This window comes from Danio rerio, chromosome 13 (genome assembly GCF_049306965.1).
Source record: "Danio rerio strain Tuebingen ecotype United States chromosome 13, GRCz12tu, whole genome shotgun sequence".
Taxonomy (NCBI): domain Eukaryota; kingdom Metazoa; phylum Chordata; class Actinopteri; order Cypriniformes; family Danionidae; genus Danio; species Danio rerio.
This window is the reverse complement of record NC_133188.1, coordinates 31,899,357-31,913,636: the sequence shown is the minus strand read 5'-3', so window position 1 is coordinate 31,913,636 and position 14,280 is coordinate 31,899,357. Positions and strand designations below refer to the sequence as shown.

At 34.8% G+C, this 14,280-nt stretch overlaps 1 protein-coding gene across 2 annotated transcripts in view; it reads right to left on the bottom strand.

Annotated features, from left to right (window-relative positions):
• Positions 1-14,280, bottom strand: part of fbxw4 (F-box and WD repeat domain containing 4) — a 60,247-nt gene extending 45,967 nt beyond the window's left edge. The window contains exons 1-5 of one of the 2 annotated variants that reach the window (NM_131521.2): positions 13,866-14,280; positions 11,899-11,994; positions 11,294-11,479; positions 8,883-9,015; positions 7,618-7,712 (exon numbers count right to left, since the gene is read on the bottom strand). In NM_131521.2, coding sequence (NP_571596.1) covers positions 7,618-7,712; positions 8,883-9,015; positions 11,294-11,479; positions 11,899-11,994; positions 13,866-14,050 — 695 coding nt within the window. In that variant the 5' untranslated portion in view covers positions 14,051-14,280. The remainder of the gene's footprint in view (positions 1-7,617; positions 7,713-8,882; positions 9,016-11,293; positions 11,480-11,898; positions 11,995-13,865) is intronic. The other variant, XM_073919899.1, reaches the window with a different exon arrangement.

Here is a 14,280-nt window from a genome sequence, read left to right as displayed (position 1 = left end):
TTAAAAACTAAATAGTTCATTTAGTAATAAAAAAATAATAATGAATAAATAAATACAAATTTAAGTACAAAAGGTACATTTTAGATCTTTTGGGCCCCCTGGCTGGAATTGTTTAGGGCCCCAAAATCACTAAATCCGTCTCTGATTATAGTTAAGAAGTGTGCAAAATATATGAATCTAAAAATAAATATTAAAGTCAGAAACCGTTTCCAGCAACACTTTTAAAAATCTGCTTAGTGTTTAAAACTGCAAAAGGTCTTTTTACAGACCTTTGGGCAGTACCAAATGTCCAGGATAAATAATGAAGAACAATAAATGCATAATAGTTTACTCTTTAATTTTGTTTCTGGACAGAATGGACAGATATTACTATATATATTACAGTTACAATTCCTTAAACTACAACCAAACATGTATATTGTCAATCATTCATTAATTTTCTTGTCAGCTTAGTCTCTTTATTAATCAGGGGTTGCCACAGTGGAATGAACCGCCAGCTTATCCAGCATATGTTTTACGCAGCGGATGCCCTTCCAGCTGTAACTAATCACTGGGAAAATGTACATTGTCATCTGACCAAATTTTTTTTTTTAATTACTTAATTAAAAATGATAAATAATAATCTAAAACACATATTATTTTATAAATAAAAAATGGGATAAAAAAGTAATTTGTCTTCCATAAAATTGTCTTCCCATTTCACAGATATCATATGTAAATAGGTCAGACGAAAAAGGGTTTTTCAAGAAAAAAACAAAAGACTTGCATCATACATTTTTGCTATTACAGAAGACACCCACTAAAATCTCATTAAGATTTAACAATCGTTTATAAGCCAAAACAATCTGTTCACAACAATCATCAACATGAGTCAATGGCACATTAAAAAGTGCTCCAAAATATGAATTAAGTCTCATTTGAATCTTGAACTTTCAATCTACAAGGTTTTATACATTTTGTTTTCATTAAAACAACAATAATCATCATATTTTAACATTTCATTCTCCTAAGTTTAAAATGTTAAAGTAGACACTTGCATTTATTATGCTCTTTATGCATTTAAAATCACCTTTGTAAATTAAATATGAGTCACCAAAATGCTACGTCATACCTGGCTTACATATGAACAACAGAGTATGTCAAAAGGAGTAACATAATTTTTTTTTTTAATTACATGACAAAAAAAGAAGAGAAGGAGAGGTTTGGATTAGTAAGCAGATTTAAAAAATCTAACTTTTTTGGACCAACGAGGAGTTAAAAACAAAACACAAATCAATATCTAAGCAAATGGTGCGAGAAAAAAAGCCTATATTTTCTTCCACGGTTCTTTTGTTTTATACACAAGTGTGATTCTGCATTGGGTTGGAACAATACGGCCCCTAACACCTGAGTGTCAGAGGCGACCATATGCACACTCTTTCTACATCTTTCTCTCTGTTCTTTCTCTCTTCTTTGTCCCTCACCCTTTCTCCCGGACCCGTTGCTCACTGCAGCGTCTCCTCTCTTGCTCCTTGTCCTTTAGATACCTCAAGCGTGAAGCTGGAACAATTACATTTGCAACACAAGAGCTCGCAATCTATTCCTTCAGGTTTCCAAATTAAAACACAGTGCGCAAAGCACTATTTTGAAACCCTCTCCGTCTACTGTTTCAGCTCCTGACTGCTGTATGACTGAAAGCAGAACACACTCTCAATTAGAGGACATCTGTTGCTTTTTAATTGGTGGAGCTCAAAAGTAGGAAAGGGATCTTCTGAAGCGGAAAACAGTCTCCAAAATATCAGCTATTGGATAGTATATTATAAAAGTGTGTAAAATATATGAATCTAAAAATAAATAATGAAGTCTTCTTGATAGTTTCTTGCAATAGTTACATTTCAAAAATCTGCATAGAGTTTTCAAAACTGTGAAAGGTCTTGCTACAGGACTTTGGGGTGTACCAAAAGTCTTGGATAAACAATAAAGAATAAATACATAACATTTAACTAATCATTAATTGTGTTTTTTAAAGAGCGGACATATTTTATTATACTAATGACAGTTACAAATACTTGAACAACAGCCAAGCATGTATGTTATCAACTGACCAAAATTATTTAATTACTATTTAAACAATTAAATTAAAACTAAGAATTAAATTATGTTATATTACTTAATAAAATGCTTAATTCTCCCGGTAAATATATTTCGAAAATATGAGTTGGTATAGTTAATTTATTGACTATTTATTTGATTAAAAAAACATTGTAAATTGTAGCAGTCCATTTTTTTCTGGCTTTGTGTATTTAAAAATGTAATGTAATACTATCAATATTACAAATGTTATTGCTGAATGATATTTTGATGGAAACATCAATATTACTTCTTCTAATTGATTGATTATGCACTGAAAAACCCAGAAAATTAAGGTAACTGAAACTGTTTGAGGAAACCGATTGTAACAAACCATTTAAGTTCTAAAACTAATCCTAATGAGTACTGTGAACTTAATTCATTTAAGCTGAAGTAATGAGGCATTTAATTAACTCAGTACTTTCAACACTGAGTTCAAAGGTCTTTTCAAATGCGTAGAAATAACTTTCAGTCAATTTTGAGTTAACTGCACTCATTACATTTTATAAAGTTGACTATTGGGTTTTACAGTGTGCAACGAATGGAAAGTTGGAAAGTTTAAAAGTAGAAAATTCATCCTAAATAAAGAGAAAAAAAGTAGGGACGCCCAGATCTGATCACGTGATCAGAAATCGGGCCCGATCACGCGGTTTTAGACTCGAACGGAATCGGACGTAAGCACATTACTGGCTTTGCAAACACTGTGGCACTTTTATTTATTTTTTGTTTACATGCCAGCTGGGTACTTTAAGCTGAGGTGCTATTTATTTTTAGAATAGATTTTGTTCATTTACTGTTGCACTAAAGTCCAAAAGTGAAGAATTTATTTTATTTACTATGTTCAAGCTACCTCACAGAAGTGCTCTATTTGTTAACAGAGTTAAATGGTAAAATAAGGTGACTTAAATAAAAAATAAGGAACATTCTGGATCGGTTTCTTTGCTCTTGTTTATCATTTTCATATGTATTATAGAAATATCGGATCAGGTTTCGGTATCGGCAGATACTCAAAATCAACTCGAGGGCAAAAAAACCTGATTGAGACATCCCTAGAAAAAAAGCTTTTTGCAAGCTCTTCTCAATCACTTTTAGTAAACAATTGAGAATTTTAGTGCATTTATACTAAACTAAATATTCATTATTAGGCATGGTGTATGTTTAACGGTATGATAACCTTGAATAAAAATATCACGGTATAATGATATTGTAATTACTGCTCTAAAGTAAATACTTTTAAATGTCCATGTAAAAACCCCTATTTAAAACAATATATTAAATTTTAGGAAACATTCATATTATTTTGGAAAAGTGAACATGTCAGCCTAAATAATTAAAATAAATAATTTACTTCTGCTGTCTTTATTGGTTTCAAAAGCACAGATTTCTTTACAACACATAAAAAAAAAAACCTTACCACACCTTAGAAACAGTATAAGAGAATTTTTTGCGGTTAAAAAACTCTTTTCCAAACCATGGTAAACCTTAAAATCGGTTATCGTCTCAAGCCTCTTCATTATTTTAAATAGCAGCATACTTTAACAATTCATTTTATTAATTTTGACTGAGTAAAAGGATATTTTAAATATATCTGCCTATATATGTTTAGAAATAGTTTGGCTGCATTGAAAAGTTAGAAACCTCCTGATAACTTGATTTCAAGTCAACTTCAATAACACAAAAAGAAGTGTGGTTCATTATCTGAGTCCAGCAGTCTGTTTCAGGGGCCTGCTATTTCAGCCATCAAATTGGAGAATTAATGATGTGTATAATCGTCTCTTATTTTTGAAATCTAAATTTGTGACTGTGGAGATGAGGCAGCGGGGATTAATAACTCGGCTGAGTGACTAAAACAGCGTTGAACCATTGCATCTGCTCAAGTAGCAAGCGGCTTTCTTCCGCTACACACGGACAGACTCGATAGTGACAAAAGATGAGAACGCAGCCAAGGGGCGGCCGGTGTCTTTTAGTGTCTCCCAGCGCGCAGTGTTTCCATTTCTTCAGCAGTGCCGTGAAGGTGCGTTTGACGGATCAGGGGCAGGTGGAGGCTCTGCGCTAGTGTTACAGCTTCATGTGCCTGCGTGTCATTAAGCGTGTGGGAGTCTACATGGCCGAGCAATCAAAGGCAACCCTGCTTCACCATAATATCCTGCACGCTTTTTCCTCTCTCCCACTTCGCCTGTCTCACTCCATCCCACACTTGTTTAAACAGCTCATCACATCGAAAGACTTCCCAGATGTATCAGAGGAGAAACAGTTAACCACTTGTAGACTGAAAGAGCTTTGTAACGATTTATCAGGTGGAAGGTTCAACACATTGGTGTGTTTAAAAGCACAAAGAAACACTCCATGATGCATCGCCACTGTCCGGGTGAGAGTCGAAAACAGCGTAGAGGACATTTTAAGGCCTTTTTCCACACTATGAGATTCTGCTCTCTAAGCTTTAAGGGGCCGGGATGACATTCTTCTGCATCTGCATTTCAGAGGTGTGAGCTAATTGACTTCAAAGCAATGGCATGGCAATAAATTGAAGAGTACGTATTAAAAAAGGGGTCTGGCCACCTGCTTTGGGTTGCCCTGTCTATGACCACTTCACCTCACGAGCCGTAACGATTCTGCCACCCCCACCGCCCGCTCCTTAAAACTCACTGATACTTTCATTATTTGAAAGATCTCAAATTCGCTTTGATGAAAGCAAAGGTTGATGTTCAGGTCTGTTGGTGATTCATATGGGGAGAAGGACAGAGGAAACCAGTGGGTATGTGGCAGAATCAAACCAATAATGTCTAACCAGTGAGACGATCCATGGACGAGTGGAAATGGCAGAGGGGAATGAGAGTCTGAGGTCGCTAGTCAAATGCTTATATTTGTGACTTAAAACATGATATAATATAATCTATGCTGTAATCTCAAATAGAATGAGTAATCTCACATTTGTTAACAAGTTTTAGTGAAAGGTTTCATAGAAAAAAAACTTTGAGTAGCTCAACTTAATCTAAAGGAAGAATGTGTGAGCATAACATGATCAGTGCAACAAATGTGACCTTGGACAAGAAAAGGTCACCACTTAAGTTTTTTGGCAATATCCAAAAAATACATTGTATGGATGATCAAAATTATATATATTTTTCTTTAATACCAAAAATCATTGTGATTTTAAAGAAAGATCATGTTCCATGAAGATTTTTAGTACATTTTCTACTGTAAATGTATCAAAACTCAGATGGGTGATATGCATGGCTAAGAACTTAATGTGTAGAACTTTCAAGGTGATTTTTCTCAATCTTTAGATTTGTTTTAACTCACAGATTCTAGATTTTCAAATGTTGTATCTCAGCACAATAATGTAAAAATCCAAAAATGACACTTATGACTGGTTTATGGTCAAGGGTCACAAATATGCCTAAAAAGCACCATGTATAGTCCTGGAGCATGAATGTTTGTTATTTAAATTTTTCTGTATTAAAAGATTCACACTTTGGCAATTTTTATATTTTTATGGCCTATGCTTCAATGACAATGTTATAATAATGGAAATGTTTTTTTTTCTAAATGTTTTGGGTATAGATGAAAATGTTGTTAAAATGATCCCTTTTAACATGGACATGCAGAAATAACTAAAAACACTGTATTATGCATGTCAGGCCAGTTTTGGCGATGTCACTGTGAATCTATATTGTGCGTCTGTTAACAAATAGTTCTGTAAAGTGCTATTGTTGCTCTAGTTGGAAAGTACTCACAGATGCCTAAACACACATCACAAACGTGTTAGACAACAATGTTTTCACAAGACTATAGCCCCGTTTACACTAATGCATTTTAGTTTGAAAACGCATAAGTTTTGCTACGGTTACGCCATCCATCCACTCTACACCGAATTTTTCGAGCCCCGAAAACAAAGCGTTTTGGAAACACTGGAGAGACCGCTGCTGCTCCGTCTCAGTGTGGATGGGGGAAAACGGAGACATCTGAAAACGAAGGCGGGGCTGCTAAAATTCACCTCTCTGATTGGGGCTTTTTCCTCAATTTTAAGTAGCCTACACTCCTCTCCATGTAAGTTCAGACTTCGCAAGTTTGATATAGAAAACAAACTCCGGAGTGTACTTTATAAAGTCATTCACATCACCCTGGCTATGCTGTTTTACTGTCTTAATGAAATGAAAACATGATGTGAGGAACTGCTATTTCATTTTTGATATTAGCAACTTAACAGACATCAAAAATGTTGAGGCGCCGTGTAGCTGCTTAATATGAGCATCATCTTCATGCATATTTATAACAAAATGGAGCCTATAACATTAATGCCTCCTTTTGTTTTCATTGAAAATACGAAACATACGCCCTCTTTCACTAAATATCAGTTTTAATAAGTACAAAAAGTTTATACAATAGAGAAAAAAAGTCAAGCAATCAGTAACTTGTGCATAATCGGTGTGTCCGCGGTTACATTAATTAAGATATTAACCTAACTTATACTTGCGCTCAGCCAAAACACGTAACCTGAGAACAAGTAATAGATTCAAAAGACCAAAGTCGGGGAATATGTGGTTAGATATACACAACAAGATGAATTATATATCACGTTTAACAAACATAGTGAGATTAGATCCAACGGGAGATCCTTGATGAACAGTCTGACGTGCACAGCTCGTGGGTATATGCTCAAAGCACGCTGCAGCGCATGCCAGAGTGTGTGTGTCTGTGTGTGTGGTCACGTGATGTGTGTTTTCTCCGTTTTAATGTAGACTGAGAGCTGTTCAGAAACGCTGGGTAAAACACTACTGTGAACGCAGATCGTTTTCATTCTAAAACGCTGTTTTAAAACTAAAAACGCACTAGTGTAAACCGCGCCTATATTTCTTTAGTTTACGCTGGGATGACTACAGTATCCCCTTTTTAAAATGCACTTAGAAAATAGGTTTGACAAATTTTGTCCAGCCCTCAAAATTTCTTGGTCATGTAAATTAATTTCCAAACAAAAACACAAAATACATTAAATTGTATTTTGAATGAAAGATTTTCTTTTAAAGGAAAATCAAAACAAGTTGTATTTTCCCCAAATTTTGTAGCCATTTACTTACTTACTCAAAACCTATTTGAGGTTGTATGATAAAGAGCTGCTGTACTTGAAATGTCACACACAATGTAGTAGCCTTTTATTAGCAGATTTTTAGACTTTTGAAGCTTTGCCACCTTTATATTTGCTTTAGTTGTTGCAAAACTATACAACATGCTTTCTTCTGTGGAATATTAAAAAAATGTTGAGAAAAGTCTTAAAAATATTCATTTAGTAACATTTTTAAAAGCTTCATCTTTTGCTTTCCACAGAAGAAATTGTGAAAACAGTGAAAATTGTTTTATCGAATATCCTTTATCCATTAGCAGAAATCAAGGACTGATGGCATAAATTCATCAAACATGGGAGAGATGATTTTGATAGACTACATTGTAAGCATTGCTAAGACTCTACAACTCTATGACAACTGTCACAACACAACAAGTCAGACCTACCCTAGAGATGGACTGATGGCCACTGACCACACTCTGTCATACGTGGGGATTGTATGTAGGCACTGTCCAAAACGATCTGGAGTCAGAGCCCAAATCTAAAATGAAATCACAAACAAAAAAAGGATACATTAAATTTCTTCAAAGTAAAAGGTCATCACTGGTCAGCCAGTGGAAAACAAAAAACAAAACAAAAATGTATTGCTTCTTCAGAAAGTATGAAATTCTCATGTCTTTCTAACGTGTTTCCTAAATAAGTGTGTAGAACGGCTATAACAGGATGCTACTGTAGTATGATATCATACCAAGCTGAACAGCCAAGCAGTAGCACAGGGTCACTTTAGACAGCAGCTTCAATGCATTCTTTAATTGGACTTGAACTGATTAGGTCAAGTCCAAATTGGCAGATTTAAAGATTTCACTTTCCTTCAATTAAGTCACTATTTCAGAGGTCGCCACAGCAAAATAAATCGCTAACTATTACGGCATATGTTTTATGCAGCAGATGCCCTTCAAGCCTCAACCCAGTACTGGGAAACACCCATTTACACGCTTACACTCACACACTACGGCGAATTTTAGTTAATTCAATTTACATAAAGAGCATGACTTTAGACTGTGGGGAAAACTGAAGCATGCGGAGCAAACCCACCTTAACACGGGGAGAACATGCAAACTGCACACAGAAATGTCCACTGACCCAGACTCGAATCAGTGACCTTCGTGCTGTGAGGCGACAGTGCTAACCACTGAGCCACCATGCTGCCATGAACTGTTTCTTTTACCTAAATGAATATCTATCTTTATACTACAGGGCTGATCAGCTGATGATAATTGTAAGGTGTGCAATTATTTTCAGGAAAGCACACAACTAAAGTGGTGGAAGGTCTTGAACGCATTACAGTTAAATATGACTACGCTGAATGACAGAAGTTTTTCACAGCCTACAACATTCAAAAATGAAATTAAAACTAAATGATGAAGATGAGAAGCATAAACCTTCATTTGAGGATAAAAAAAATCTTTAGGTTTTATAAACATAGTTTAAGCAGAATTTACTCTAGCCCATTGAATTATTAGAAAATAATGCACAATTTACTAATACTGTATTTACAATATTTACTAGTTCAACAGTCCATTGTCAATTATTCCTTATGTAAGGTACATATAACCTTTAGAAATCTCTGACTTGCAAAAAAAGCCAATGCAAAATATAACCACAGACTAATGAAAGCATAATAAAAAAAAAACAAATAAAAAAAACTCACCTTCGCACTCTTGTCTCTGGAGCCACTGACTATCACAGCACCTTTACAGTCAATGCAATTCACCTCCTGATTGTGGCCATAAAACACCACAGAGTAATCACTTCCTCTGTCATGAACAATTATTTTACCATCTCTGAAAAATGAATCAAACAGAGTGATGATTGGTAGGAGAAACACCGCATTTGTTTTTATTTAATTATGAAATAGCAAATAAACCTACATGAAATATAAAACAAAATAATTTTTTCTGCAAGCGGAATAGCATAAATTTAGTCATAAAATTAGCTGTATTACCTGGAATGCTACACAATACTGGAATTCGATACCAATCAATGCTGAAAACTGAAATACATCCATTTCCTGTGAATATTTGAGCGCTGTTGAGTGCATTCCTAAACAGCGCTGATTTGCCACTGTGTTCACATGCTCAACAGAAAGACTGTGATTGGCCGTGAAAGTCATCAGATTACCGAACTCACCGCTGTTTACTGAGTATAACCACAGACACAGCAACACTGGAGCATTTTAAAGCCACGATTCAACAGCGGATTGCGGATTATAGACAAACCAGCTGATTGACAAGACTTTGAAACTCTCCAGTGTCCCTGTAATTGTGTTTACACTCATGACCTTCACGACCAATCACAGTCATTTCTGTTGAGCGCTCAAATGTTTGCAGGAAATTGACGTTTTTAAAATCTCAGCATCGACTGCTAGCGAATTCCAGTTTCGTGTCAACCCTATGAATTTTGAACCACAATAAACTGTTCAAATGTCAAATCTGCATGCGTGTCTGTTCGAAGTAACACATGTTCTTTATATCTAATTCTGCTCTGACAGTAACATCATGAGTATTTTGTTATTTTATGTCATAAAAACTATTATACACACAGAAAATTTATGACAGCCCATCAAAATAAAAGTTTGGTTAACTTTGAAGTAACCGTCACAGATTAATACAGAAAATGAAAACAGAAAAAAGAGGAAATATTTAAACTGAATTTTGGAAGGAAACAAAATGCACAGAACCCTAAAAAAGGCTTTGTCGTTTCACATTTAGTGTTTGTATTTAACAACAAACTACTCCAAACCCTCAAACCACAAAGTGAGGACAAAGTGCATGGCTGAGCTATTGTAGTTAATCTTTCACACTGTTTAAATTTAGGTAATACCTAGTGGCACAATAACAAATAAAGCAGCAAAACAGGCACATTCCTGTTTCCTCTTTTAACAGTGGAATACTAGTGGCTGCTAGATTCTGAAATGGGTAACACTCTAAACCATTTAAAGGGTTTGAACATAAAACTAAGCCTATTTTCATCATCAGACACTAGTAATGAAATGATGTCGGTTCATTCCGCTGTGGCGACCCCTGATAAATAAGTTACTAAGCTGAAGGAAAATGAATGAATCAATGAATGAATGAGTAATAAAATTACATTTAAATTTACTTTTTAAAATATAATTATTATAATTGTATTAATTAATTCATTTATTCATTTTCTTTTTAGCTTAGTCCCTTTATTAATCAGTTACCACTGCGGAATGAACCGCCAATTTATCCAGCATATATTTTACGCAGCGGATGCCCTTCATGCCACAACCCAACAGAGGGAAACACCAATTCACTCTCATTTACACACATACACTACGGCCAATTTAGCTTATTCAATTCACATATACTGCATGTCTTTGGACTGAGGGGGAAACTGGAGCACCCAGAAGAAAACCCACGCGAACATGGGGAGAACATGCAAACTCCACATAGAAATGCCAGGAGCCGGAGCTCGAACCAGCGATCTTCTTACTGTGAGGCAATCGTGCTACCCACTTGGCCACTGTGATGCCCTTGTATCAATTAATTCATTCATTTATTTAGACATAAAACTAAAACCTTTTTAATTATCACAAACTGCTAATAAAAATAAAATTCCTCATGTTAAATAAGTATTTATTTATTATATTTTTTTATTTTAAATAGTACTTAATTTATTTAAAATCTATTTATTTATTCAAAAGCAAACAAAAAGCGCTCAGGGTTAAGTGCTTTGGACTGATTTTTGCTGTTTATCTATTTATGTATTATGGTTACCCTGATAAAGGCAAGTTTTACTGAGTTTTTTTCAAAAAGTTTTTTTTTTCAAATAATAGCCATGTTAATAAAGGTTTTTAATTTTTCACTTACTTTTCGATGACTTATGATTATTTATTTATATTTTATTTAATAATTAAGGCAACAACCATAACATATATATATATATATATATATATATATATATATATATATATATATATATATATATATATATATATATATATATATATATATATTTTTTTTTTTTTTTTTTATTAGACTAAATAATTAGACTGAAGCAGATCATTACAACTATCTGAAAGCAGTGATCATTTACCCTCCTGCACTGATCAGGTGTGTGTCTGTCAAAGTGAATCTGCAGACGTCCTCTTGGTGTCCCGAGAACAGGGCGACTCGGCTGTTCTGCAACTTTCCCCCGTCCGCTCTCAGATGGTACGCGCTGATGTTTGCAGCCTGAGAGAGATACAGCACATCACAGTCCAGCTGTATCCACGGCAACAAGCTGTGGGCGAACAATCAAGGAATGGAAATTACTCCTACGCATGTTTTTTCTGTAGTTCAATCTGTATCTTGGGGCTTAAGGTGACGAGGAGGCTAATAAAAAAACACAATAATGTCTTGTCCATATTGGCAAGGTCAACTACACACCCTAAGTCAGAGGATAAACGTCTGAAAAAATATGTATTTTGGGGCTGGACGATGAAAGCATGACATCTTCCAGCTTACTTTCAAATTCCCTTTTTCCCTTCTCTCTTTCACAGGACGGGGTGGGACGAAGTGTAGCCATATTGTTTAAACTACTGTATTTCTGCATCAGCTTATGGCTAGTTATTTCATATCTGATTTAAGTTATCTATGCACAGTTTTGATGCCGTCTAAGTAAAAAAGTGTGATAATAAAAATATTGAAATAAGAACTCACTTAATTTTCCATTTCAAAAGGATTTCCTTACGACAGACTCCATGGGTCCAGTTATGGGACACCCTCACTCTATCCTTAAGAGGAACTGAATGACACCTGAAACAAAATTGAAGAATAATCAGAGGATTTACGGTTGGCCTTATTTGAGTTTATTTTAGATAATTTTTAAGATTAAGCCAGAGGTGCTGTCTTTAGGCTAGGCTTTAAAAAAACACCTTTGATAAAATCAGAACTGTGTACAAAAAGTCTCTTTTTTTATTTCCTGATGTTAAAATAGAATCCAAATTGGTATCATCTTGAGGCCGACTGCAATGGCACATAGTCATTTTTTTACCGAATTGATTAACAGACACGTATAAACATGTCTCCATAGTAACGCATTTAATCATATCAACAATAAAGGACGTACGCAAAGCAACTAGGATTATAAGATTTGTTCAGCTCACTGTGATCATCAATCATCATTATATGTGATCAAAAATAAGTTGTACAAGTTTAAAATGTTTTTAAAACAGCACATGTTTGTATTACAGTAAAATAGAAACGTATTTTATCACCACAGCTGTATAGTGTCAGTACAATTATAAAAGAAGATGCTTTAATCCGGGTTTGAGGACGCTAAATCAAGTTTATTTTGTAACTTGCAATCGTGCAAAGTTAAACATATGTATCCTTGTGTGCGCAGACATTGTAACGACATTGTGTGTGACTCATCATTGCACAAAAGCTTGAATGAACTCCACAACAAATTTATCAAATAACCGTAGAGTTCTTACTGTAGTAAGAGTAGTCTTCTTCATTCTTTTCTGTCACTGTGCTATTTATCTACAGGAAGGCTACAGCTCTGATATGCATGTATGAATGGTGAGCAGGAAGAACCAGCTCAAATGCAATAAAATCACAGGCAACAAAAAGAGCTTGTGTCATAATAGCTCAAATTTTCCAGATTTAAAAGGGTATAAAAAATAATCTGATGGGTATTTTGAGCTGTAACTCATTGAATTGAAAAATTACAAAACCAATTGTTGAAATGGAGAAAATTGCTTTCAATCTATTTATTTGGGTTTCATAAATGATAAAAAAAAATGCAGTCATTTTGGCTGGTAAAATAGTTTTGAAGAAAAAGGTTTTATCTCTTATATGCCTATAACATTTTTTTTCAACTAATTGTCAGGAAAATTATGTTTACATAACCTTCAAAAATGTAAACAAATTCAGGCACTTAAGCTAAATTTTAAGCTAAAATATTAATGGCTATGGGGCTTCTGTAAAGTCAAAAACAAACATGTCAGTCTTTTGCTAGTTTTGGAGTAAATCTGTAAGTAATAATATCTAAATACAGTTAAAATAAGTAAATATCTTTCAGTGACTTCCAAATATATCCTACTAAAAAGTTATATATTTATACAAATATTTCTTTTTAAGTATATAACATTTTTAAAAATACATTTTATTGTAATCTAACAAGCTTTTAAGTTAATAAAATGTACCCCCGAAAAAACGTTATATTATGAGTCACAAACATAAGGACCTAATCACACCTTTGTTAAGGAAAAGTAACTACGATTTTAGCATAATTGTGTAAATATATATATATATGTAAAAACTACGTGCAGCATTAGATCGAAACAAAAAATGGTTTTGTGCTTCTAATGCTTTTAAATGTTATCATCAAAGCTAGTATTTATAGAAAACTAAAAATATCTAACTATAAACTTTCTTATCTTCTCATAATTACTTCTTAATTCATGCCTTTCACAAACATGCTGCACTGTAAACAAAACCCACATGACCATCAGCGCAAGACCCGAGCTGAATCACAACATACGCAGCTTTTGTTACGTCACAGCAGCGAATGACCGTCACCCTACGTAATTTACGTACTTCTGTTTTTTTTTTTTTTATTCGTAGGCCGAAGACTATTAGCTAGCAACACAGCTAACGTTACAGTATCTCAAAATCCTTACAGATCTATTCCTTGTCGTGTCAGGCCAGTATTGATCATGTCTTTAGCTATTCTCCTCCAAACAGCGTCTCTGGAGATGAACTGGTAGCTTCTCCTGCATGTCTGGGAGAAGCGGCAGAGCGATTTTGGATCCAGATAGGAGAGGACGAGGAAGAGCACATCCTCGGGTAACTGAAACACAAACATTGCGCCTCCTGCTCCAGTTCAGCCCCTCTTCTCTTTTCTTTGTCACGTTGCGTCTGCCTCCAATTATATGAAGGGTTTTACCTAGAGGACATTTGCCGGTTTGACGCAGGAACACGCAGAAGCCCATGGTTTTGTCAAAGCATGTAGACACAGTAAGCGAAGGAAGCCATCACAACAAGTAGTCACGTGACCCTCGCCGTGCGTAAAGCGGTCTAGTGACTGACCGCAGA